Here is a 24,854-nt window from a genome sequence, read left to right on the forward strand (position 1 = left end):
AGAGCAGTAATTACAAAGAAGGCCTTCCAGAAGCACAAGGGGCTGAAGGAGAAAGAGTGGCCAAAGCAGAGCTGAGCCCACTTCGTACCGGAGGTGTGGCTGTGGCTCTGAATGACACAACAGGCATGTGTACAGTGGAAAAGGTAAACTGGACTTTATGAAAGTTAAAAGGGTTTGTGCATCAAAGAAAAGAAAGTGTAAGATAATTCTCAAAATGAGATTGTAGTTGGAAATAGTATGTCTTATAAAGGTTTTCTACTCAGCATATTTAAAGAATTTTAGACCAAAACCCCCTAAAAGATGGGTAAAGGACTCAAATGGACAATCCTCTGAAGATTACAATGGACAGAGGCGTTTGAAAGTACACTCAACAGCACGACCACCACTAAAGCAAACCATAGTGAAAGCCAGTTGATTGCTAGAAGAGAAACTCAGGTTGGCAATAGTTGTTCAGTTAACCCTCTTAACGGTCATACTTTGTCAGATTCTTAAGACTCTGTATTGGCATTGTAACTTTTCGTTGTCACTAGCTGTGGGGCCAGGGGAGTTGTGACCATTTGCTGTGCTGCGGTTGGTGGGCCTTCTATGTGGAAGCACCTGTATAGTTTCAGGCAGTTTTCTTGGCGTCTTTGGCCCTTCCTCTCTGTCACCTCTGTTGTCTTTCTAGAACTCCTATTTGGACTTTGTGCCTCACCCTCCTGTTTTTCTCACCTTTCTGCTCTTTCTGATAATGAGATTGGGGAGTTTTCATATATTTTTCTTCTTCTCAATCTATTGCTCTGTGTGTGTGTGTGTGTGTGTGTGTGTGTGTGTGTGTGTGTGTGATTTTTCTGTTTCCCATTCTCTGCCTTCGTACAGAAATCAAGTTTACACTTGGATTTCTTCTTCTCTCCTCACCCTCTGAGCACTGCTGCTCTGCTTCGGTGTTGCTGTCTTAACTGCTCTGTCTTGATGGTTGACTTCTCTTCCCTCTATGCAATCTCAGTTTTCTTGAGGCTCCCCTTTTCTGTTTTCATTTGCCACTTTTCTTTAGATAGTCTGTGATTGCTTCACTAAGAAGGGACAGAAAGCTGGACAGAAACAGGAGCTGTGGGGGAAGCTTGTCCCTTTAAGTTTTATGGACGAGGGAGCTGAGTGGGCTGTTTGTATGCTCTCAGGAGTAGTTATGTGTATGTCTTCTTTGAGCTTGGTTGATACTTTCTTGAAGAGTCTTAAGAATCTGACATCAAGGTAGAAGTCTGGCTACTCATGTTTAAGAGGCAGATGCCAACGGTACAGGGTTTGGGAGCGTCTTTAGTGTGTACTTGTGCTCATTGACTCTGTTCTCAGTGGTGCCCAGCCAGTCCCTGGTCTGGGCTTGTGTTTTACCACAGAACAGTGAGACAGAGGCAGTTAGTTACCTAGAGAGAGCTCGAGAATTACTTTTAAGGATAGATTTCCCTAAGGATCAGTTCTCACAGCCTTCAGTTTTATTTTCTCCTTCCTGACCCCCAGTTGTAGCTGTAGTAAAATCTTGTGAGTTAGCTTCCCCTACAGCCAACCTAGAGGTAATAGTTTCTAAGTTATTTACAGTTATATTTATTTCTTACCTATTAACTATATGCCATTTTCCTTACCTAGTCTTACAAGATTTTTTTTTTTTTAATTCATGTATTTTTAAAGGGAAGTATGGGTTGTGCTCATCTTGAACCTGTGGGCTTGAGAGACCATCCTTTGTAGCATCCTTGTAGCTGAGATCTGCTATGTAAGACAGTATATCTGGATCCTTTATTATTATAATTCAAAGTTACTTTTATTAGGCCTTTTAGTAGGCTGCTCTCTTTACCTGAAATCCACTGATGAGGTCAGGCTTCCCATTAAATAGATGTAAGAGTCACCCTTTGAAGAATTACAATAGAATGTGTAGTTTGATAAGTCAGTTGGGGTAAGTAGATAGAAATGAAGAAAAAATTGCTCGTAGGGAAGGATGAGAAAAACGTGAATACATATATAGAAATTAGAAAATATAAAATGCTGGAAATTAAATGTATCTATAAGCTTGTGTTGTATTAGTTACTTTTATATTGCTGTGATAAAGGCAGCTTACAGAAGGAGGGGCTTCTGATGAGTCAGAATGGTTTATGGATCCAGAAAAAGTGAGCCTCTATCATGGGATGGTGTGTGTCTATAGCCACAGGAAGATATGATGGCTGAAGCAGCAGCTGAGAGCATCTAGAGAGGCAAGAAGGAAGCACATACCTGGATGTAGCATGTAGCTTTAGTGGTTAAGGTATAGTGGTATTTGCCTTGGGTGTATGCTACCATAGGAAAACCAAAGAGCCCAGAAACACATTGTATTGAGGAGGACACTATATGTATAAATCCATTCCTATTTGGCTACTAGAGGTGAAATGTTAGACAAGTACAAGGCAAATCACATGGGATGATCTTAAAGGTAGAAGTGACCACTAAACAACCCTTAGAGTAGCTGGCTGATACATCTGAACACATTGGTGTGAAATGTTAAAGTATACAAAAGACCTTCAAAAATCACTTGCTGACTGGAGACATATAAAGTTTATGTAATTGAATATATATGTGATGTTATGAATTAAGACAAAAGATAGTGACTATGAACCAAGGGTTGCTAGGAATAGAATCCTGGATAGTCAGCAGTGGCAGATGTCCCCAAGCTCCTTATCACATGTGACCCCTGTATATGAAACCTTTCCAACAACTACATTTAGAAGGTCCAGTGTGTCATGTATTAGTAATAATTGAAAAGGCTCATGATTTCTGGAGGATTGGCAGTTGGTTAAGTACTTTGGTAGAACTTGGTAAAATTGGACATGTGTGTTCTCTGTACCATCTCTCCTTGCAGATAGTATATTTCAAGGTAATGGCTTTATTATGTTTTTAAAATATTAGAAACATAGAATCAAAATGTGTTACCTGTCTTTTTCCTTTTGATTTTCTAGAATTGGCAGGTCTTAGGATCTGCTACCTTGCTGCTCCTACGCAGTCATGGTTCTTGAGAGTACAGCATATAGGGAATGTCTCTGAAGAGTTGTGGGCATGGATGCACATTAGGTTGTAATGTGAAGTGTGTTTGCCATGGGACTCTCAGTTAAAGTTTCAAAGTAGTTGCTGCAGGACAGCATTCACATAGTGTAGAAAAGCATATGTACCAGACTATCTGTAGGACTCCCTAAGTGTGGGAAACAGGAACTCAAGCAGCTGCAGGCAAGGATAGAGATCTTATTTATGTATAGACTAGCACAGATAGTTGTATCATTGAGTGAAGAAAGCCAGTTGACCAGAGTTTGAGGATCAACATAAGCTTCTAAGGTGAACAAAACTTTGTGACAGAACCCATAGCAGACAGGAGAGTTCTTCCTGAGAAGTCCCTTGAGGGAATGGATTAGAGAGACGTTTAGAGCGTGTTAACTATACTTGGCTTGCCTTGTGTTTGATTATTGCACAATCCTAACATTTCATAATGGGTCAAGGAGAGTATTTAATATAAAGTGTGTGTTGTGGGAATGGAACTTAGTTCTCCTTGCACGTCCTAAACCTGCTCTGCCTACAGCGACAGATTCTCAGAACCTTAACTGGTTTTTGTTTTTGTTTTTTTTTTTTCTAAAAAAGCATCTATCTCAATAATAATGATGCTTGGAGGAATACATTTAGCAAAATGTATGAGACCTTTGTGGAAAAAAAAAATCAGTGACATGTTGATGGATATCCAGTCCAAAATAATTGCAAATACCATGCTTTCATACACATGCTTCCCAAAGGTACTGCACTTCTAATTGATCTTCTGTAGGGTTTTTATATGGAACTTGCCCAGAAGATAAGATCAGAGCATGAAAAACCACCCTAGTCATTTGGGGAGGTTTTTGTTGTTGTTGTTTTAAAGAATGCATATTCTCAGGTATCATCTACATCAAAAACGGTTTAAAAAAAAGAACAGTTGAATACTGCATAAAAAAGGAATCATGGTTCAATAAAGTATGTAGATAATGCTGTTTGCTAGAGTTAGGAGGGAACGATTAATAATTAGAAGACTTTGCTAGAATCTCAGGATAGTTAGACCTTACCTGATCGAAACTTTCCAGTGAGTAATCTGGGACTCTTAGTTTTACTAAGATAGTTTTTAAACTGTCTTTGGCATCAAGGCTGTCATTGCATTATAGAAGTATCATGTATTGCAGGAATTAGAAACAGGTAGCATTTGAACTTAGTTCTCGCAGAAGCTAGCAGTGCGCTTGCTGCCATGCTATTGAAGAAAACCTTTCTGTTCTGTAAATGACACGTCATATTTTTGTAGTATGATTAGACGTTGAGTTTTATTTTTGTTACATTTGTATTTAACTTGGAACAAATTGCCATGTCTTCTCATTTAATTTTCAATGCATTTTCATTTCAAGCAATGGCTAAATACTTTTTATTTAAAGTACAATAAGTGACCATCCAATATTTTAATTAGTATTGCTGAAAAATGTTAGGATATAATGTAAAAATCATCCAGAGAGGGTCAGCCAGCCTGGTTACTGTGATAGGGAAAGTTGTTGCTGGTAACTGTTTTCTTAGTTCCAGATTGTCATAATTGATCTGGTAAAATAAGGGACACTGATACATGACCACACAGGTCATGTGATTCAGATAACCCAAAACAGGTTTAAATTTAAGTTGTCTTCATTTCATATCTTCACTCCTAATAGTAAGAATCTGCTGGGATTTTTCTGATAATAAGGAGAATCTCTTGAGTTTTTGCTAATGGTCAAGAAGTTTAATTTTCATTTGTGTTTTGACTAAATTTTTGTGACTGCAATATTTGAATTCAAAGTTATAGGCACAGATTTTTGCAACCTACTTTTAATAAGGGTCAACCTGTCCTCTACTCCACGATAGCAGAGGTAGTGGAAGAGAGCGATTACTGGGATGTGCGGAAGTGGTTAGTTCTCAGGGGCGAGCTCAGGCTTCTTGGGCAGCAGTTCAGTCCCATGGCAAACACCAAATACGACTCAGCGGCTGCAGACCAGGCCTCTAGGCAGGCAGACGGACACTGGGAATGAACTGGCAGCAGCATCAGTCCTGGAAGCCACTAGGCTCACCAGCCAGCCTGAGGAGAGGTGGCAGAAACAGCAAGCTGCTGCAGGAACCTTGTGAGCAGTTCTTAGGCTGCATTATCACATGTTAAGCTCAACAGTGCTATTTAAGGCAAACCAATACATAAAAGTGTGTTGTTAGCAAAGAATAGCAAGGCGGAGCAAACCAAACCAATGCTCAGTGCTCTTCTCCCACTGTCTGTGGGGTCATAGCTATACTCCTGCATCCTGGGCCTTTTCGTGTGTTTTTTATATCAAAACATTCTTTCACCTGTGTGCCCCAGCAAAACATCATTTGACATAACTTTCCAAAGAAACTAGAAGTTTCCACTTCACAAGTATAGAAACTTTTAAGAACTTTTCTTTTTCTAACAGTTTTTCACAGGCACAGAGATCAGTCACTAACCCAGAAAGATGATTTATCCTGAAAGATTAAATTCTCAGTAGCATAACAGGCTGGCCTTGAGGCAAGTCTTGGGTTTGACTTGCCTGCAGTTTTGTCTGCTAAGCTTGGTCTGCCTGTCCGTGTGCCCTTTCTGGCCTCTCCGGTTCTACTGTATTTTATGTGGCCCTAGCTGTGTGACTGGTACATCTAGTCTGATAGCATGTATAAACTGATCCTGGGGCCTGGTTCTGGAAAGCTGCCCCCTGGTGTTCCCAATGGTCTTGAACATACCTGTGCATACTGCCTGCCAGACTAAGAAGCAAAGCCTTTGAATCATAAGTGCCTACATCCAGTTGGACATTATTAAGTCATATAAATTGTTTCTGAAATTACTAATTTAACAGTCTTTTTGATAAGCACAAAGCCAACTTGGCTTTAACTGCCCCCATGTTCTGATCATGCTTCCAGTATCCACACTAGTTATTAGCTCCAAAACTGGTAACCTAAGAAGACATGGTGGACTCTTAGCCTGTGGGCTGTTTGTTTGATACTTCTGCTCTGGTGTCACTTCTGTGGTACCCCCTCCCTTCCAAAGGTTGAATTGATCATGTTCTCTATGCTAGGAAGAGACTGTGTCACATGGCATTATACAGTTGGCTTCCCAAGAGCATACTTTATGGGACAGTAGGAACACAACCGTGCCAAACGTACCCTTTGCTTCCTGCTCTGGGTATGAAGGTTATCATGTGTCTGATGGGGTTTTATATGTCTGCCTTTTTGTCTAATGAAGCTTGATACATTATGGTACTTGCTTATGTTTTATTAGTCAGCCCCTGTTGACAGTTTAACAGCTCCTGTTGCATTCTGATTGTTTTCTTTATTGCCTTACAACTCCCCAGCTGAGCAAAACCTACCTGCCCACTGAGTCTACTGAATTGCTAAGGAAAGGTACAGGATCTTATTTGCAACATTTGCTTTTTTTTTTTTTTTTGGTGTCTATAAATTGTGAAAGCTGTCAGTGCTCCCCACAATACCATTATACTTCCAGTCCCTGTCCACCAGTGAGTTTTTCTGAAGTTAGCCTTGACTCTCAGTCACCTGAGGGCTGAGATTACAGGCCCTGTGTCACTATATTCTTAGTTTGTACACGTCCTTGTTTTGGGGCATGGTTTTATTTCTCTTTGAAGAGTTTGTTCTACCTTTGTTATTGGGGGGGGGGCGCAGGGAGCATGTGCAATGGAGTGCTTATAGGAGGACAGCTTGAAGGACTGGTTCTCACCTTCCATCGTGTGGGTGCTGGGGGTGGAACTCAGCTCCTCAGCCCCCCTTTTCCTTTTTCTTGACTATGTCTCTGGGAGTATAATGGTATTGTGGGGAGATGCATGACTCTTTAGGAAGGCATTGTGTCATTTTATGCTTGTATCAGCAGTATTTCACGATGTAGGGCATGGCATTGTTCCAGGGAAGGCCAAATGCTCCCCACAGATGTATAGGCTACAGTGACCAGAACCTGTGAATGGCAAAAGGGACTCTGTACATATAAAAAAGTTAAAGTCTGGAGGTGAGGTCATTAGTTTGGATGATCTGGATAAACCCTAAATGTAGTCACAATGTCCTTATTAGATGTGAGTGAGAGGTTTAATGACAAAAAAGGAGGTGGCAGGTGTGAGCTCAGAGGGTTGTCCTCACAAGTGAGAAAGGAAAGGCACACAGACGGACCCAGCCTGACTGACACCTAGGTTTAGTCCATTTGTGCCATTTTGAGGCAATGAGTGTGGGGAATTTGGTACAGCAGTGGTAGGCTACTAAGGTAGCCTGTGTCCTTACCAACATTTGGTGCTGTCCGAAACATTTAGTACCATCCTAAATGATATGAAACAGTTTGTCATTTGGGTTCTAATTTGCATTTTTCTGATAGTTGGTAGTACTTAACACCCCCTAGTATGTTCTATTACTCTCTTTAATTAAATTTGTTTGTAATTTTTTCTCTTATTTAGCAAACTATATTTCTTTCAATTTTTTTTCAGTTTTATATATTCTAAACTATAGTCATTTGTCAGATATGTGTTGTAAAATTTCCCCCAGTCTGTGGCTTGTCTACTTACCTTTTAGTGTAACTTTTATGTGAGTTTTATGTAGTTTTGATGGCTTACTTTATAGGAATTTATAGTTGGTGCTTTTTAAGTTTTTAAGGTTATGGAAATACAGTCCTCCTAGAGCTTAAGATTCTGCCTAGCCTTGGAGAATGATATGAGGAAGTGGTAGATGCTTGTCATTTACATACTAAAAAGGGTTAAACCTGAGGTGACTTGGTACCTTTAGTGGGAAGGAGGCTGTAAACAGTAGGCTCTTCTGGACGAACTGTTACGTCTAAATGGTAAGCTTTCCCTTTGTGCCTACTCTATAATTACTAAGGCTTTTCAGGTTTTTTATTTAGTTTTTTTTTTTTTTCCAAGTCTTGAAATAAGGCAATGTAGGTCATTTGGTTTCCCTTTTTATTCTCAAAGTTGGTTTGACCATTCTCCATCTTTGTTTCCATGTGAGTCTTTGTGCTTCCCTTCTTGCACTGCTGGTGATGAAGCCCAAGCTTCACTCATGTTCTGCAGGCTCTGCCCACTGAACTGCACTCGACTGCAGCCATACGTGCTGAGACATTGCAGACTGGGGAGACTAGACATTAAATAAGCATAATTAACATTTCTTCTTAGATGTTCTGGGATCTCCACCCTGCACACACCTTTGTGGTTCAGTTTGATACTTTAATTTGGCCTGTCTTCAAGTTCACTGTATGAACGGATATAGAATGACTTCAGGAAGTAAAGTTGGTGCAGATCCCTAGTTACAGAGTAGTGCTGTGCGTCATGTAAGCGTGGTGTGAGAGTGGGGGCAGGTGTCTGCTGCAAACAACACAGACGGCAGAAAGCTAGAGGAACCGTCTCTGTGGATGAAGAAGCCTGCAGGGTGGGCAGACACTGGTTATGTGTAAACAGGGACATGGTGAGTGTCAAATTTAAGTAACAGAAATGACTTGTAACTCTCCCAGGCTGCTAATACCTCTGGAGAAAGTAGTTATTTTAGGTGACTTTCAAGGCAGGCCTTTTATTATCATCAGTAGATAGAGCTGCAAAGAAATCTTAAACTTTGCCTAGTAATCCTAGTTCTAGAGCTTATTATTTCGAATTTTTTTCCTTACATAGTAAGGTAATATAAAGGTAATACAAGTGACTGTGTATTCATTCAGACCAAGATTTTCAGTATTAGAGACAAGGAAACAAGGTTAAGTCAGAGTTAAGAGTTCACTAATGGACACATACCCCCTTCCAAACACACACCTGTGAGTGTGAATTTATTTGGATAAAAGGGTTTTAAAAGATGCACTTATGAATCTTGAAATGAGATTGTTCTGAATTTTCTTGATAGGCCCCAAACCTAGTGACAAATGCCCTTATAAGGGTTTGTAGTGATTTATGACAGCAGCCCCAGGAAACTAGACATAATGGACATTAAAATGAAATACTTAACTATTGAACCTGACTTAGCTTAAATAAAGTAAATGTGTTTTAGGATAACCACATAGCCCTAGTTGATGAGGAAAAGTTCCTTCTAAAGAATTAAATCTAATAATGGATGGACTATAGTTAGAAAGCAATCCTAATAAATAGATCTGTTGTTAAAGGGAGATCATATTGCATGAAGGATGATGGAAGATGTTCTTAGCCTACAAACTAATAGTTTGTCACTAGCTGTCACAACAGGTAGAGCATACAGTGTCTTGATGTAGGTTGAAATCTAAAGTGTGTATAGCTGACCTCCTGTTGTACAAATAGAAGAGTAGTGACACCAGGAAGACAGCACTGAAAGAATGTGAACTCACATAGAGACTAGATGTTACTTCCTGAATCCGTTTATGAAGAAAAAGAAAAGCAGAGGGTAAAAGTTTTAAATTTAAACTCTAGATTTAAAACAACTCAGGAGGCAAGCTGTCCAGATCAGTTCTATTGTCTGTTTTGTACCTGGACTTAAAACAACCATAATCTGAAGGTTTCTTTTGAACCATCCAGGCAAATGGTGGGTAATAGGTGATTCTAGGCTCTGGTATCCTTCCTTTATGGCTACTAAGGAAAAGGTTAAAATAACTATCTGAGATTTGTTTTGCTGTTGTTGTTTAAGGAAAATTAAGGTAGTACCATATCTTAGTCATTGCAGCAGGAGGCAGTATTGCTACTTACAAAAGTAAGTAATAGTGATAAAATTGTGTTTCAACCAAGTCTTACTGGCATCTTTATCTCTTTCTTGGAAATACTCCATGAAACAATAGATGCAGTAGATCAGGATGATGGGGACATGCATGGGGACATACTGCTACACTACTACACTCTAGGATGCGAGGCTGCGTGCAGAATTAACAACAGTCAGCTGATTGTTTACTTGAAAGACTGGCATAGAATAGGAAAATTTGGTGCTAAGGGCATAAAAATAAGCAAATGAAAAGACATTAATTCTGGTAAGTACAAAAATGTGCTTACATAGTAACTTACTGCTGACCTCATCAGATACCATACACATAAGTCTTAGAACCACAGATGGTTTTCATAGTGAGGAAAGTAAGTGGCACCATAGAGGAATCAGCTCGTCATTTCCTCAGGGAATAAGAGCTGACACCTGAGGTTGATGCTTGCAAGAGTTCTCTTACAAGCCTGTTACTGTACATAAAATAAAAGATATTACAGACTGACACGTTGATATAGGAAGAAAAATATGCTTAATTTTATTGTATGCATCCTTAGATAAAGATGAAAAGGGTATTAAGATAGATGGCATTGAAGGGATTTCTTCAAGCAGATGAGGTGTTTAGTAAAGCTTTTTTCTACAAGTTTGATCACTTTTCTTTCTTTATTCTTTTTTTTAAATTTTTAATATTTTTTTTATTACATTATTTTCCTCAATTACATTTCCAATGCTATCCCAAAAGTCCCCCATACCCTCCCCCCCACTTAATGAAAGTGTAAAACTCTGTGAACATTGGGTGTGTATATATTTTATTTGTAAGTGTCCTCCACTCCTTACTGTTGAGGGGTGGGGTGTTTAAACCCAGAGTCTATTTATGTTAGGCAAACATACTTCCACTTAACTATATAGTCTCAAGAGATTTTTGCTAAATCTTTTGAGAATAGACTGAAGTCCTAAAAATGTGAAAAACTTGGTGTTTGTGAAAATGCCTTAATCTTCATCAAGTGTTAATTTGAAGAGGTTAATAAAGAGAGATGGCCTTAGAAAAGTGAATTTCCCAAAGCGTTAACAAAGATTTTATTTTCAAAACTATATTTGCCCAAGATTTGAGTCTTCTTGATTTTCAGAAGAATTCTTTGCCACAATTCATTTAAAGTAGTAAAGACAGCATCATCATCAGTATAGAAAAAACTTCAAATAAGTGAAGAGTTTGAATTTCTGTTGTGTGCTGTGGTTCGCATTTGGTAGCATATTGAAATCACTATTTTAAGTTAGCTTTAAAATTAATGTTTCAATGTCTTTTCTAGGGTAGATTTACCAGGCTGCTTCTGAGTGTGGATTGTTACCTTTGGTAAGAAAATGTCGTCCATCTTGCCATTCACTCCGCCAGTGGTGAAGAGACTTCTGGGATGGAAAAAATCAGCCGGTGGGTCTGGAGGAGCAGGTGGTGGAGAGCAGAATGGACAGGAAGAAAAGTGGTGTGAAAAAGCAGTGAAAAGTCTGGTGAAAAAGCTAAAGAAAACAGGACGGTTAGATGAGCTTGAGAAAGCCATCACCACTCAGAATTGCAATACTAAGTGTGTCACCATACCAAGGTAAGTTGGCGGGCGCTGTGCTGGGGGAGGGAGCCTGCAGCACTTCATCTGCACAGAGTCGAGTGGTTATTAAAGTAAAATATTTTGTTCTCTTAAGTCTTGAGTATTTTAGGGATTATTTTCTTGAGTAGTGACTTTTAAGCAGTACTGAGATATATTGTTTTATCTCTGTTACTTAAAGTTACATGTTCTTCTCATCTCTGTGACTGAAAACTGAATAAATATTCATTGGATGGATGTTAAACAAATACTCAAAACTATAGCTGACAAGTGCTGGCTAGTAGTTTCCTGTCGCCTTGGACCATCAGTAAATAGAAAGGCTGCTGAGACACACTGTTAAGAAAGGACAGTAGGTGAGGCAGTCTCAACTGGAATTGCAGTTGGAAGTTGTCTCAGAGGCTGGCATCTTACGCTGGAAGGACCTCTTCTTAAGAGGTTGAAAGTTGGAGTATAATTGTAATCATTCTATTTGTGAGTACAACGGTTAGGAGATTGTGACAGGTTGTTTTGAAAGTATATTCCAGTGTTTTCTTTATACATTATAGCATGTGTCTGCTCAGAAGACAGAACTTCCTGAGTGATGGCAGTGCCTTAGGTGAGGGCTGGCTCTGCTTGTTTCCAGTGAGCTTTGAGAAGTATACACCTGATGCCTGTAGATAATGGGTTTCAGTAACACTGGACTTTCTGCTTGTCAGATAGAGTAGTTTGTTTTCTGCCTTGTTTGATAGACTAATTACCCATTTCTTTTACTTTGTTTCATGCATATCTTAAGTCTCAGTTTGTTTTTACATATGCTGATGAAGTGCTTGGTTTGTGCACCATATTGTTTCCTAGACGAATGGGAGTGTGGTGATGAGCAAATAGGAAGTTCCTGAGGGAGATTTACCCATTAAAGAAGATTGAAATAGTAATGAACTCAAAAGAAGACAAGTGCAGTAATGGGATATTAAAGGTTAAAGAAGCTGCTTTGGCTTGGTAAGGTTTGAGCTGATCTCTAGGGAGCAGCACCTCACTGAGAGGGAGGCTCAGAGCTGGAGGAAAGGGCCAGTGTCAAGATCCCAAGGTAGCAGCCAGTGAGTGCCTCCCTGCCTTGAAGGACTCATGAGGGAGAATAAAGAAGGGAGGAAGTTCACTTAGCATTTGAGAGAGCTGGAGAAGTTTGAATGTTTGACTAAATAATGAAGGATCAAATAAGGATTTTTTTAAAAAAAAACTGCATTTTAAAAAAGATTATCTTAACAAGAGATCTTGGGCAGTGGACATTTGCTGAACAGGAAGAAGAAGTGTTGTGCGCGTGTGAGTGAGTGTATTTAGGTGAATAGAAATGTGGAAATCAGTTGCAATGTTGTCACAGTCTAGTGCAAGACAGCAAGATTGGACTGATGGACTGGTCCTCAGGGTGACTGAATTTGACCCGTGTTTGGAAGTGGAGATGACAGGACTCAGGCAGATTGGCTAAGATTAAGCCAAGATTTAGTTGTTGGTTTTACATTGTGTGTTTGGTTGTGGTTTTGTATGTAAATATTTAAATGCTCACTTCTTGACTGATAAGCACTGGAATTGCTTGCTGCTAAGGACTGGGGGACTTAAATAATTTTCCAGGTATAGTATTTTGGGAAAGAACTCAGGGGCTCTATCCAGAGGAAGCCATGGGAAGCCTCTTGGGAGTCTCTTTGGTGAAAACTAGAAATCGGTAGAGACTAGAAGTTTGGAGAGTAAAAAAGTCAGGAGAAATCACTGTGGGATGGAGATAGTAGAAGTTGGGAATGGGAGGATAGTAAAGAATTGTTCATTCTCTGTAAGCAGATGTCCCTTGGGTATAAACTGGGACTAGTGATGGTGAGGGTGACTCTGAAGTAGCAAGGACACACATGCTGTGCAGACTTGAGACTGTACTTGAGCATGGCTTGGAAAGATGGGATTGTTGAAAAGTCTTAAAATATGAAGACCCAGAAGGCAGCTTAATTTTGTTTATCTTTACAGGTTTTTTGTTTTTGCTTTTGTTTTTATGGTGCTAGGGATTAAACAAATACAGGGCCTGTGCACATTAGCCAAGTATTCTACCACTGAATTACATCCCTAGCTCTTTCTCTCTGTCCCTCCCTGGTGGCCTTGAACTTGAGACTTTCCTGCTTCAGCCTCTAGGATGTTAGGGTTGTAGAAGGTATGTTGCATACCCCGTTTGGCAGTTGAAGCTGCATGTGAGCTTATTCCCCATGTGGACACATGGGGGCCTGAGGCTGTATTGAAATGTCTTCTGATCACTTTCCCGTAGTAGTTTTTGGGAGTCTCTTACTTACTATACCCGAAACTTGCTGTTTCTATGAGGAGGTGGGTCGTGAGGTTGTTTGGAATGAGAGTAGGATCCAAGTCTCCACTGCTGTTGAAGTGAGGTTGGCCAGAGTGGGACTGGTGAGGTAGCAGGTAACAGTGCTTATTGGTTGGTTACAGGTAATCCATGTGGTGTGTAACCTGGGCGGTCACCATAGTAATAGCTTCCTTTCTTTTGTATTCTGCTTGAAATGTACCCTTACCTGATTAAATATTACCTTGGTTTTACTATTAAAATTTATTTAAGCTTAAAACCTTATTTGATTTACCATGCTTTTTAAAAAATATACTTTTTTTGAGAATTTTATGCATTTTTTTGAATCGCTTCCCCTTGCATTTCTCCCCAGATCCTTCCAGACCTACCCCACATCCTTCTCACTGGCTTTCCACTTTGTGCTCGTAAAAAGAACCCACTGATTCCAGTTTTTGCTGTTGATACTCGCATGGGTGTGGGCCGTCCACTTAAACGTACTTGACTCGAAAGGGACCATACCTTAAAAAAAGGGACTCAGCCTCTTCCAGAGCCATTATCTGTCAATACTGCTCAGTAGGGGTGGGGACTTGCAAGCCCCTCCCATTCTGCTAGATTGTTAGTTGCCTTGATCTTGTATAGTCCGCGTGGGCATTTAAGTTGTGTGAGTTCATGAGTACAACTCATTTCAGCCTAAATCACCATGCCTGTGACCTAGTGTGCTGTGTGAAATGTAGATTTGTGTGTATGGATTGTTGTTGATCAGGAAGGAAGGAAGGAAGGAAGGATAGTTTTTTCTTACATTGTAGTTTGATGTTGCATATTTTAAAACTTTTCAGTAGAAGTAGAAAAATTAAGTCAATTATTAGTCATTTCTTAATTATCAAATATTTTTTAAGATTTTTTTTTTATTATTTATATGAGTACACTGTAGCTGTCTTTAGACACACACTGTACAAGTGCATCAGGTCCCATTACAGATGGTTGTGAGCCACCACGTGGTTGCTGGGAATTAAACTCAGGACCTCTGGAAGAGCAGTCAGTGCTCTTAACCGCTGAGCCATCTCTCCAGCCCATCTATTAAATATTTTTAAACAATAAATTGAAATTCAGTCACTTCATTTAGAGTAAATATGAAGATGAGAGGTGAGAGTTGAAAAAGAATTTTGTAGGTAATCTAAGCCCAATTTAAACAGTTATCTAAAATGTGATATAAAAATGTATTTAACCATATTCACTTAACATTGCAGTAAGGCGTTAATAAGGTACATTCCTTAGGATTTTACAGGCCTAGCACTGCACGGTCGGCTGGTGGAGAGCACGCTGGACGCTGTCTTAAAGCATAGCCAGTGTTTACAGCTGAAATGCCTGTTCTGCTGAAGCACTTTCCCCTTTGTGCCCTTTGCCCCACTAATATTAGAATGGGATTAAAATTGCCCAGGACAGTCATGGCTTTCTGTCCTTCTGCTCCCCCGCCCCCAGCTGCCTCAGAGGTGTGGAAACTGGACCCTTAACAGCACTGGTTGCCTATCTGTACCATGGTATGCAGTAGCACAAATGGCTCAGAGCAACTCATGTAGAACTGGACCTCGAGCCTAGGCCAAACAATACAGTTATAGGAAATACTTGTATCTGCATTTTTAAGATCTGGGAAAGGGAGAAAAAGTAGTCATATAATCAGAATGGGAATTGACTCAGGAACAAACAAACAAGCATAAAGCCTTTTAGTATATTTTAGTTACAATAAAGTAAAGCAAAATTAAACCCTCTGATGGGGCTGAAGCTATAAAATAATTCAAAGCAAGTTACTGTGAGACCTAACAGTGCAGCATCATGGTGGCCATAGCCATTACCATGTGTATGTAGGCACGCAGAATTCACTTTTTCAAGCTTACGTTGGAGATCATGTAATTGTTTTCTTAGTCTTTCATCCTAAGGGAACAGTGAAAGATTTTTCATGTTCTGACAATGTTTTTTTATTATAGGCAAGGAAAGTTTGAAATCCTCAGTTTCTTGAACTCTGATAATAAAGAAAACTACCCAACTTGTTTTATGCCACAGTTGAACAAGGATAGCAAAACAGACAGCTCCACTGATTTTACTTGTATACACTGCAGAGTTACAGATGCTAACTACAGTCCATCGGTTTATTCAAACAAACCCCAGGGACAAGGTGAAGATTATCACACACTAAAGGGTGCCCTAAAGGGCAGTGAGTCTCCTTACCCAGCACTTCTACTTAGGCATCATCCTGATGAATCAAGAAAACTTTGTTTTGGATTCACTGTTTATACTGGGGAAACTAAAAATAACTATACTCATAGTTTGATGAAGAGTGTATTTAAAATGTTAGGTTTAAATGATAATGAAACTTAAAAGAGAGGCCTACTAAATTTTTAACGGTGATTATTTATGGATAGAAAGAAAAAAATGCTCTACAATCTTTTCCTAATGTCATATGTAAAATTGTGCTTTACTCTTAGAGTTAATACAATTAAATGTTTAAATAGGATTTAGGGTAATTTAATTCTTGTCGTCTTAATACCTCTTGTCGGGGCTGGAGCGATGGCTCAGTGGGTAAGAGCACTGACTGCTCCTCCAGATATCCTGAGTTCTAATCCCAGCAACCACGTGATGACTCACAACCATCTGTAACAGGATACCATGCCCTCTTCTGGTGTGTCTTTAGAGGGCTGCAGTGTACTCATATAAAAATAAATAAATCTATACGTGTGTGTGTGTGTGTGTGTGTGTGTGTGTGTGTATGTATACTTCTTGTTCACTTTTTACACTTTTCTCTGTATCATCACAGTTTGTAGTTCAAGTGCTGCTGAAATTAGCACTGCTTTTGCTGTTCTTTGAAGTCAGTTTTTCTGTTAAAAGCAGTTTGAACTGGACCTGGTAGTCTCGGTTGGTTCTTAGAGGTTCATAATGCCACAAAAATCTGGGTTATATACACAGCAAGACAAAGAAAACAAAATCTAATTAAAATTAAAAGACAAGTCTGTTTTCTTAGTATTCTTTTCACATGTCCCCCACCCCCTACACACACACACACACACACACACACACACGCACACGCACACAATGTTGAGCCTCCACAAGAATATGGGAGAGTGTTACTTAGGCCCATGGAAACTACATGTACATGGTTGAAAGTCAGCCTGGAATATACTGTTGGGGAAAAAGCCTCACACCCTCTTCTCTTGTCACCCAGTTTTTCTCTCCAGTGAAGTCTTAATTGCTTGTGAGGCTTCTGTCCTTTAAGGATAGTAACTTTCTAGTGTGGTCCTCGATTGATACTTGGTGGGTTTTTGTTTTGTTTTTGGTTGGTTTTATCTTTGCATCGTTTAAACTTTAAACTTCAGAGAAAATCAAAAGAACTTTGTTTAGATTGTCAACTTTCTTTTCTGGCTTCCTGTTCATAAACTGGAATAGTCACAGAGAAGTCATTTGGAACACAAACTATGGTATTTTATTTTTCTCAAATACTTCAGAAGAGACATTCCCCTCTATGTATGGTGTTGGGTAAGTGTGGTTCTGTGTGAAACATTGATTGGGGAGTTCTGCGTTTGCTTTGATTGCCTGGCACTTCATCAGCTTACTCAGTCCTGAAAAGTGGATCCCAGTGCAGTGAGTGTGGCTGCTATTTTATTGCTTCCTTGCTTGGGAAAGACGGTGTTGCTGTGTGAGTATTTATGCAGGTCAGTCTCTGGCCCATCGGAGGTCGTGCGAGAGTTGTGAATTACATTCACACATAGTCCATGTCTTCACTTTTTCTTTTTATGTTTTTCAAGAAAATATTATTTAATTGTATTACCCATCGTTTGGGTAGGCAACATTGTGTACCTATAGTTTAACTTAATTCAAACATGTAGTTTCTTTGTAAAATCAATGAGATCAATGAAACTATAAATTCAAAAGTAGAACTTTGAGGTTGTAAGTAATGATACCTTTTATCAACCTTAGCATGCAATTACAGTGTTTATGTGTTCTGTTTATAAATTGTGAAAGTGCCTGGCTGTGGTTAAGGATCCTGTAAAGTGCTTTGAAGGACACTTTTGAGACTCTTGATGGTTTGCAGATGCCTGCATTTATGGTTTTTAGGGTTTTTGTAAGGGGATCTCTTGTTATAACACATTCAAAGTCCTTTTGTAAATACAACACATTCAGGCATAGAACTCTGTGCGTGCATGTGTGCACCAGCCACATGCCATAGCCAGCTTCAGGTGGCACCCTGCCTTCACCATGTGTGAGACAAGACTTCGTATGTTTTCCATTGTGTATGCCAGGCTAGCTGGGCCCACAGTGTTTAGGATTTTCCTGATTTTGCCCAGATTTTTTTTTTTTTTTTACAGATTTTAAAACATTTATTTATGTATTTATATCCCATATGCTTTCCCTTCCAAGTCCCCCCTCCCAGGGCTACTCCTCCCATCCCCCTTCACCTCTGAGAGTGTGACTCCCCCACCCCACCAGTATCCCCCCACTCTTGTAGATCAAGTCTCTGCACGATTAGGTGCGTCCTCTGCATTTTTCAAGGAAAAAAAAAATTCCATTTTGATTCTTATTGACATCTGCATCTTTTCTGGCTTTTATTTTTTCCCAAGATGTCTGTCTCTTCTTTCTTCTCATTGAAACACTTAAAGTTATTTCTTTTATTTTTTGAGATTACAATTACTTAATTTTCTTCTTTCCTCCCTCCAAGCCCTCCCTGTGCTCTCTCAAATTCATGGCCCCCAGGTTTTTTTTTTTTTTTTTTTGAAACAAGTGCTATTGCCCACTAAGCCATTGCCCCAGCCCACACAGGACTTTTTTTTTTTTAATCATTATTTTATAATAGAGAAAACACACCTTCTTTAGGACTTTTGTTCATTTATAAAAATTAGTGAATTATTTCCAGATTAAATAGTAACTATAGTACTAATTTTTAACATCTGGGGCAAATGATTCTTCTTGTGCCATAACTTACTGTGTTGGCTTCAGTGATAAACTCATTCTAGCTAAAGTAGTAGTGACAACCCTTTAGTTTTCTTAATATCCTTAATCTGTTTCCAGTTTTAACTGAAGCCATTTCACTTTGCCCACATCATTCCTGTGTGGCCACTGCATTTTGGGAGATCATTATCATTCAAGGTCCGAGAGTAGTGCTTCCCTCTCCTGCTTCCTGTCCTTGGAAGAGTGCTTAGAGGCTTCTGTGTCCACTGTCAGGACAACTTGAAGGAGTTTGTCTTTTCCTTTACGTATGAGAGGACCTAGGTGTTGAGCTTAGGTTATCAGGCTTGATAGCAAGCCCCCCTTTACCCTCCCCACTGAGTCATTTTGATGGCTTAAGGATTACTATAATTACTCTATTTAAACTAACTGGTCACGTGTAGACAGCGTGAAATGGTTTCAGGAGAAGAATCCGAGCATGAGAACTTGCTTGGAGAGAGTAGGATCTGTGATCTTAATGTCTCATTCCCTTCAGATTGAAGGTCTTCAGAATGGCTTGTCAACTTGTTGGGTGTCTCTGCTGAGGTTTGAGAGATGTGTAAACTAGTACCTGACTTCTTGGAGAAGCCTAAAAAGTGAGAGATCGACCAGAGCTGTCCTTTGTAGTATTGAAGTAAAGAAAGGTCATGATGAGAGTGGCCTGCCTTTTTGGGTATGATAGGTCAAAGGTGCAAGAGTCATCCCAGGGACTGGATAGGTAGCAAGGTAGTGACAGTTGCATCAAAAGGACCCCAACTTCAGGTCTGCAAAGTCTAGGCAGAGCAGCCTGAGAGGTTACTCCCTGAGCTAAGTCAGCATTAGGGTGCTTGCCTTCTGTAAGGTCTTACCTCACCTTATCAATCAGAGCCCTTCCTGTTTGTTAGGCCTGAATTTGCAGGCAATAAAAGTGACACCTGAACTGTCCTGAGGATGGCCAAGTACAGTTAAATGTGGAACAAAAGATACTTGTCCCGTATGTATAAGTGTCTGGACATGGTAGCTGTAGGAAATCAGTCTGGCCAGAGCTTGTCGGGGAATAGTACTGGGCAGTAGAAGGGCCCTCAGCCAGGGCCAGCTTGTTCCATGTGTTGTCTTCTTTGGGAACTGAGAGTTCCAAGTTGGTAGCTGGGGACAAAGGGAAATAGAGGTTGGAGAGACACCACAAGCATTTGTAGGCAACTGTGTCATTTTAGCAACTTAAACTATTTGACCATAGAAGTCTGGTAAGTTATCCAATAATACTTTATTCTTGGAGATGATTTTATCATAAACCATCTTTAATTGGGATTTCCCTCTATTACCATCATTCTGCCATACTATGTGTGCATGTGTGTGTAAACACTTGTGTTTTCAGGTATAGGGAAGACAGAAGGACAGTGATGTCTTCCTGAACCACTGTTTACCTTATTTTTGAGACAGATTTCACTGAATTGGAGCTCATTATTTCAGCAAGACTTGGCCAATCAGTAAGTCACAGGATGACCTGTCTGTCTGTGTGTCTGTCTGCTGTTGTGCCTGACTTGTTTGTGTGGGTGCTGAGGTCTAAACACAAGTCTGTCGTGTTTGAGAAGCACTTCACCAACTGAGGCCTCTCAGCCCTGGCATAATCTTTATTCAAAACTCTGCTTTGGGGTTGTGGCAGGACATACTAGAGGAGGTGTTGTTTTGATGCTTTTGAGAAATTGATCAATAAATCCTGAAATGAGACTTGAAACATGTTAGGAGACACTGGTTGAATCATTCATCTTGGCCTTTTTCTTTTAAAACTATCTTTCAGTATATTAATCATATATTGAAAAAGTAACATAAAAGAGTTTTCCCAAGCCAGGCGTGCTGGTACATGTCTTTAATCCTGCCATTCCAGAGGCTAAGGCAGGTGAATCTCTGAGTTGGAAACCAACATGGTCATAGAGAATACAGGCCAGCCAGAGCTATGTAGTGAGACATTGTCTCAAATAAATAAATAAAAAGCTTTTTCCTTATTGCCTGTTTATGGTAGTTTATGGCATTTGTATTAACAGGTGTAGATAAGAGGTACTCTACCTAAATATTTTGATCTCTGTGTGAAAACCCTTGCAATATAAATGAAAGCTTATTTCTATTTGGTGGTGTGCTAATTTTAGAACACTGCTTATTATAAAACATGTATTTGTAGGAGAGTAGGTATGTAGAAGAAGTCAGAGGACAATTTACAGAAGTTCGCTCTTGCTGCTGTGTGGGTCCCAGGATTGGAAATGAGTTCATCTGGCTTGACCTGATGCTGCTGCCTCAGTGAGCCAGCTTCTGGGTCCATAGAGCATTGCGAAAATGTGTGCTTTGACTTTTACAAGAGTCCATTCTTTATTGTCCCTATTTTATGTCTAGTGTATATTTCAGATTTTTTTGCATCTAATTTGAAAGTTAAATGATGCATTTTTATTAGGATTTTTTTTTTTTCAATTTGGGGTACTGTTTTTTGAATTGTTTAAACTATATGTGAAAATTAAATTAGAAAACCACTTGCTGTATTATTAAAGTTAAAGTCTTTGTACTCTTTTCAACATTAGGTAGTTTTTTTAAGTAAAAAGTTAATTTTCAAAAGGTTTGAAATAATCCCACAAACCATTTTTAGACTTGCTAGTAGATCATTTCCATGGCCAAGGATGTGGTTTGTTTGTAGGAGACCTGTTGTTAGTTTTCAAATCAGGGCACATCCATGAGGATCTCAGATAGCGCATTGTGACAACACTTAAAGTTAGACATGGAAAACACTGGGGACAGGTGCCCTTTGGGGTCTTTCAACATCAAGGAAGGCCTGTGCCAAACCAAAGAAGGGGGCAGGTTTGAGTATAATCTGTACACTACTCACAGTGCAGAATTAGTGTGCAGCTTTCAGAATGTAATCACTGCAGCTCGCTGGGTTAGCGACAGAGAAACGTGAAGGTTATGGTCAAAAGCATCTTAACACAATTCACAGTCTGTCAGATCAAGGACATTGAAGAAAAGAGATGCATTCATACATTTAATTACAGAAGGCCTTAATTTCTCTAAGATCAGTAACTAGACAAAAATATCTATTCTTGTGTCTCAGCTCATTATTTCTGTGGAGGAACTGATCAGTTTAGTGAGTTAATGGAAAGAAAAATGGAGGGGATCACTGTTCTTTCCGTGACATGATTGACAAGGAAAAAGCAAGTGAGTAAATTCAGCAAGGCTGTCCCTTGCAGACTTGTTGTCTGTCTGAAGCCAGTAATAGTTTTATAAATACCAGCTCAGGAAAATAAAATACCTAGCAACACAGTTTTCTTAAAAGATAGAAGATCTCTATAGGACATTCTAAGGCTTTGCTAAGAGAAATCAAAGGAAAATGCAAGGAAGAATCGGTTTTCATATAGCATGGCCACGGTACATACTGATCCTGTGACTCTTAATGAGCTGCATGGAGCTGAAGCAGCAGGAGGCGGGGGAGACGTGAGCAGACACCTTAGACAGCATTAGATAGCCAGGTGGGAGAGGACAGTGAATAGTCACAGGGCTGCTAAAGCGCCAGTGCAGAGCCCACTGAATCTCTGTCCATTTGAGTCCAGCCAACCGAAACAGGGATTGATGGTGGAAGAATGTGACTAACGATAGACTCATCACAGACTCTACCAGGTCCAGCTCACAACTGCAGGGAAAGAAAACGTGTCTCTGTTCCTTGTGGAGTGGCCAACCAAGACAATACCTTAGATGTTGAAACTGCCAGATGATAAATTGACAGATAAATCAGTGTTTCTTAGTTGAAACATTCAGTTGTATTAGTTAATGGGCTTTAATACTTCAGTGTGGTATTGTCATAAAAAGAAATAAGTGGTGTAAAATAGATTGAAACATGTTTGAGGCTGAGGAAGTGGTTTAGTGGGTAAAAGTGCTTGCCACCCGGCCTAAGGTTCAACAACCTGAGCTCAATTCTCAAGACTCAAACACATAGTGAAAGATTCCCCATGCTGGCACTAAAGGTATGCACTACTGTGTCCGGCCTTGTAGCTTCTTCAGCTGTAAAAGGCATATAATAACATTTTAATACAATAGATGTGCTTTTTGTCAGTGTGTTTTACTCATTGTTTACCTTTATCTTTTGCTAATTTGTTAAGATGAGGATTTCAAAACTCCTTTCTTGGTGCCATAAAAGGACCATGAGTCTATGAAGGGGACTGGGAAGAAGGCATAAGCAAGCAGGAGGTCTTGAGACCCACCCCAGCACTTGGTGGGGAAAGGGGCAGAGAATGCTAAAACCCTGGGACTCAACTAACAGCCAGCCTAGACAGCTAGGTGAGTTGAAGCCCAGGAGAGACCCTGTCATAAACATGAGGTGGACTTGGTCAGCCTGCTCAAGCCTGCGACCTGAGTTCATATCCCTAGAAGCCATGTAAAAGCCAAAGGCAGGAGCAGCAGTCTGCTGCCTCAGCACAGCCTCACTGGGAGGTGGAGGGAGCCGCTGGTGGCTAGATGAGCTAGTGTCTGAAGTGGAGAGGACTAATGTCTGGTTGCCTTTTGGTGCCTGCAGGTGTCACGACATAGCTCAGAGAGTGACTCCCAAGGCTGTCTTCTGGCCTCCATGTGCCCGCTTCCAAAAGATTGAGCCCCCCCCCCCCAATTTGCTCAGTTTTCAACCTACTTTAATTTTTCCATGGGGTTCTCTATATTCTTACCCACTTGGATATGCAGGAAAAACTCTTTTGGCAAAGGTTGTAAACAAGTCAAACAACAGTTGTTTACTGTTGTATACCATGCAGATAACATGAATAGTAAAAGTAGCTTAAAGATTTACTAGGTTCTGAGGATTGTGTCTTCTTTTGCCCAAAGTTAGTGCTTATTTTTCTTTTCTTTTTGTCCCCCTCTCCCCGACTCCTCCTCCCCAACTTTGAACTCAGATCTACCTGCATCTGCTTTCTGAGTGCTGGATAAAAGGAAGGACTGCTTCTCTCCTGGCCTAGCTTGGCCTGAGCCCCTTCCCCTTCCCCTTCTCCCTTTCCCCTTTCTACCTTCCCCTTCCCCCTTTCCCTTTCTCCCTCCCCCTTTCCCCCACTTTCCCCCTTTCCCCTTCCTCCCCTTTACCCCCTTCTTCCCTTTCCCCTTCTGCCCTTCCCCCTTTTCCCCCTAGGAACCTGTCAGTTACCTGGACAGTTCTTTCTGAGTGGTTCTGCTGCTAAGCAATGTTTGAATTGACTTCAGTGTGTTGTGCCTTGTTGAATTTCATGTAAATGAATCTGTTCAATATCTAGTCTTAACTGTTGAGCATCTTTTGGTCAACAGAATATTTATTTCTGAGATTTGTCAGTATATCACTATTACTGCTATTCAGAATCCCTGGAGAGCTGGCGTGGGGTGGCTGAGTGGCAGAGTCCTTCCCTAGTGCACTTAGTGCAGTGTGGACAGCATGCAGAAACCCTGGATTCAGTCTTACCACGAATCCTCACATTTGAATTCTTTGCACTCTCATACACTTTGAATTAGTTTTATCAACTGCAGTGTCACAAAAATGTTTTGCAAAGATAATGGCTGTAATAAATTGGGAAGCCATGAAAGCCATGGACCATGTTAAAGAAAACTAGGCATCATGATATGGAGTCATTTTATCTGTGGATACAGTGGATATTCACAGCTTTTGAAAATGTCTCTATCTTTTTGGCTGCTGCTAAAGAAGTCTTATGTGTCTTGTTGAATCTTTTTCTAAGTGTTTTACTGTTTTATACTTAATTTATTACTGAGGTACTGGGGATACAGTAGGTTTTACATTTGCTTTTATATCTTAGGACATTGCTTAGTTCACCAGTCCATTGTAAAGCTCTTCATAGATACCCTAGGATTCCTGTATAAAGTTTATTCGTCCCAAGAAAGCAGTTAGTCTTTCTTCCTTTTCTACAGGTTTGCTTTTCATTTTTCTTTCTTTGTTGTGCCAAGTAGGACCTGCCATCCAATGCTGGTCTTATATCATTTTCTGTAAAATTTTAAAACAACAATTTGATTTAAAAAAAAAAGAGTAAGAATTGAACCCAGGGCCTTCCTTTTTGAGTACTGGAGATCGAGCCCATGGCCAGCTCCCTCCCTCATTCAAGCAGGCACCTCTACCACTAAGCTGTGTCCCAACCTTCATTTTAATTCTCACAACATTGCCATGGTAGCTATTCAACTTGGAATCCTCCTGCCTCAGCCTCCTCAGTAACTGGTATTACAGGCCTGCACCAGCAAGCCTGGTTCAAAATTGCTTGGTTTAAAGTGTTCTAAGCTGAACTGCTCACCCACCTCTCCAACATTTT

General features: G+C 40.1%; 1 protein-coding gene across 5 annotated transcripts in view; it reads left to right on the plus strand.

Annotated features, from left to right (window-relative positions):
* Nucleotides 1-24,854, plus strand: part of Smad2 (SMAD family member 2) — a 64,936-nt gene that overhangs the window by 9,586 nt on the left and 30,496 nt on the right. For all 5 annotated transcript variants that reach the window (XM_085833578.1, XM_029471809.2, XM_021150251.3 and 2 more), the window contains exon 2: nucleotides 11,013-11,300. In XM_085833578.1, the coding sequence (XP_085689704.1) occupies nucleotides 11,065-11,300 (236 nt within the window). In that variant the 5' untranslated portion in view covers nucleotides 11,013-11,064. The remainder of the gene's footprint in view (nucleotides 1-11,012; nucleotides 11,301-24,854) is intronic.

The sequence above is a fragment of the Mus caroli genome, unplaced genomic scaffold, assembly GCF_978045245.1.
Source record: "Mus caroli unplaced genomic scaffold, Mus_caroli_1 scaffold_19, whole genome shotgun sequence".
Lineage (NCBI taxonomy): Eukaryota > Metazoa > Chordata > Mammalia > Rodentia > Muridae > Mus > Mus caroli.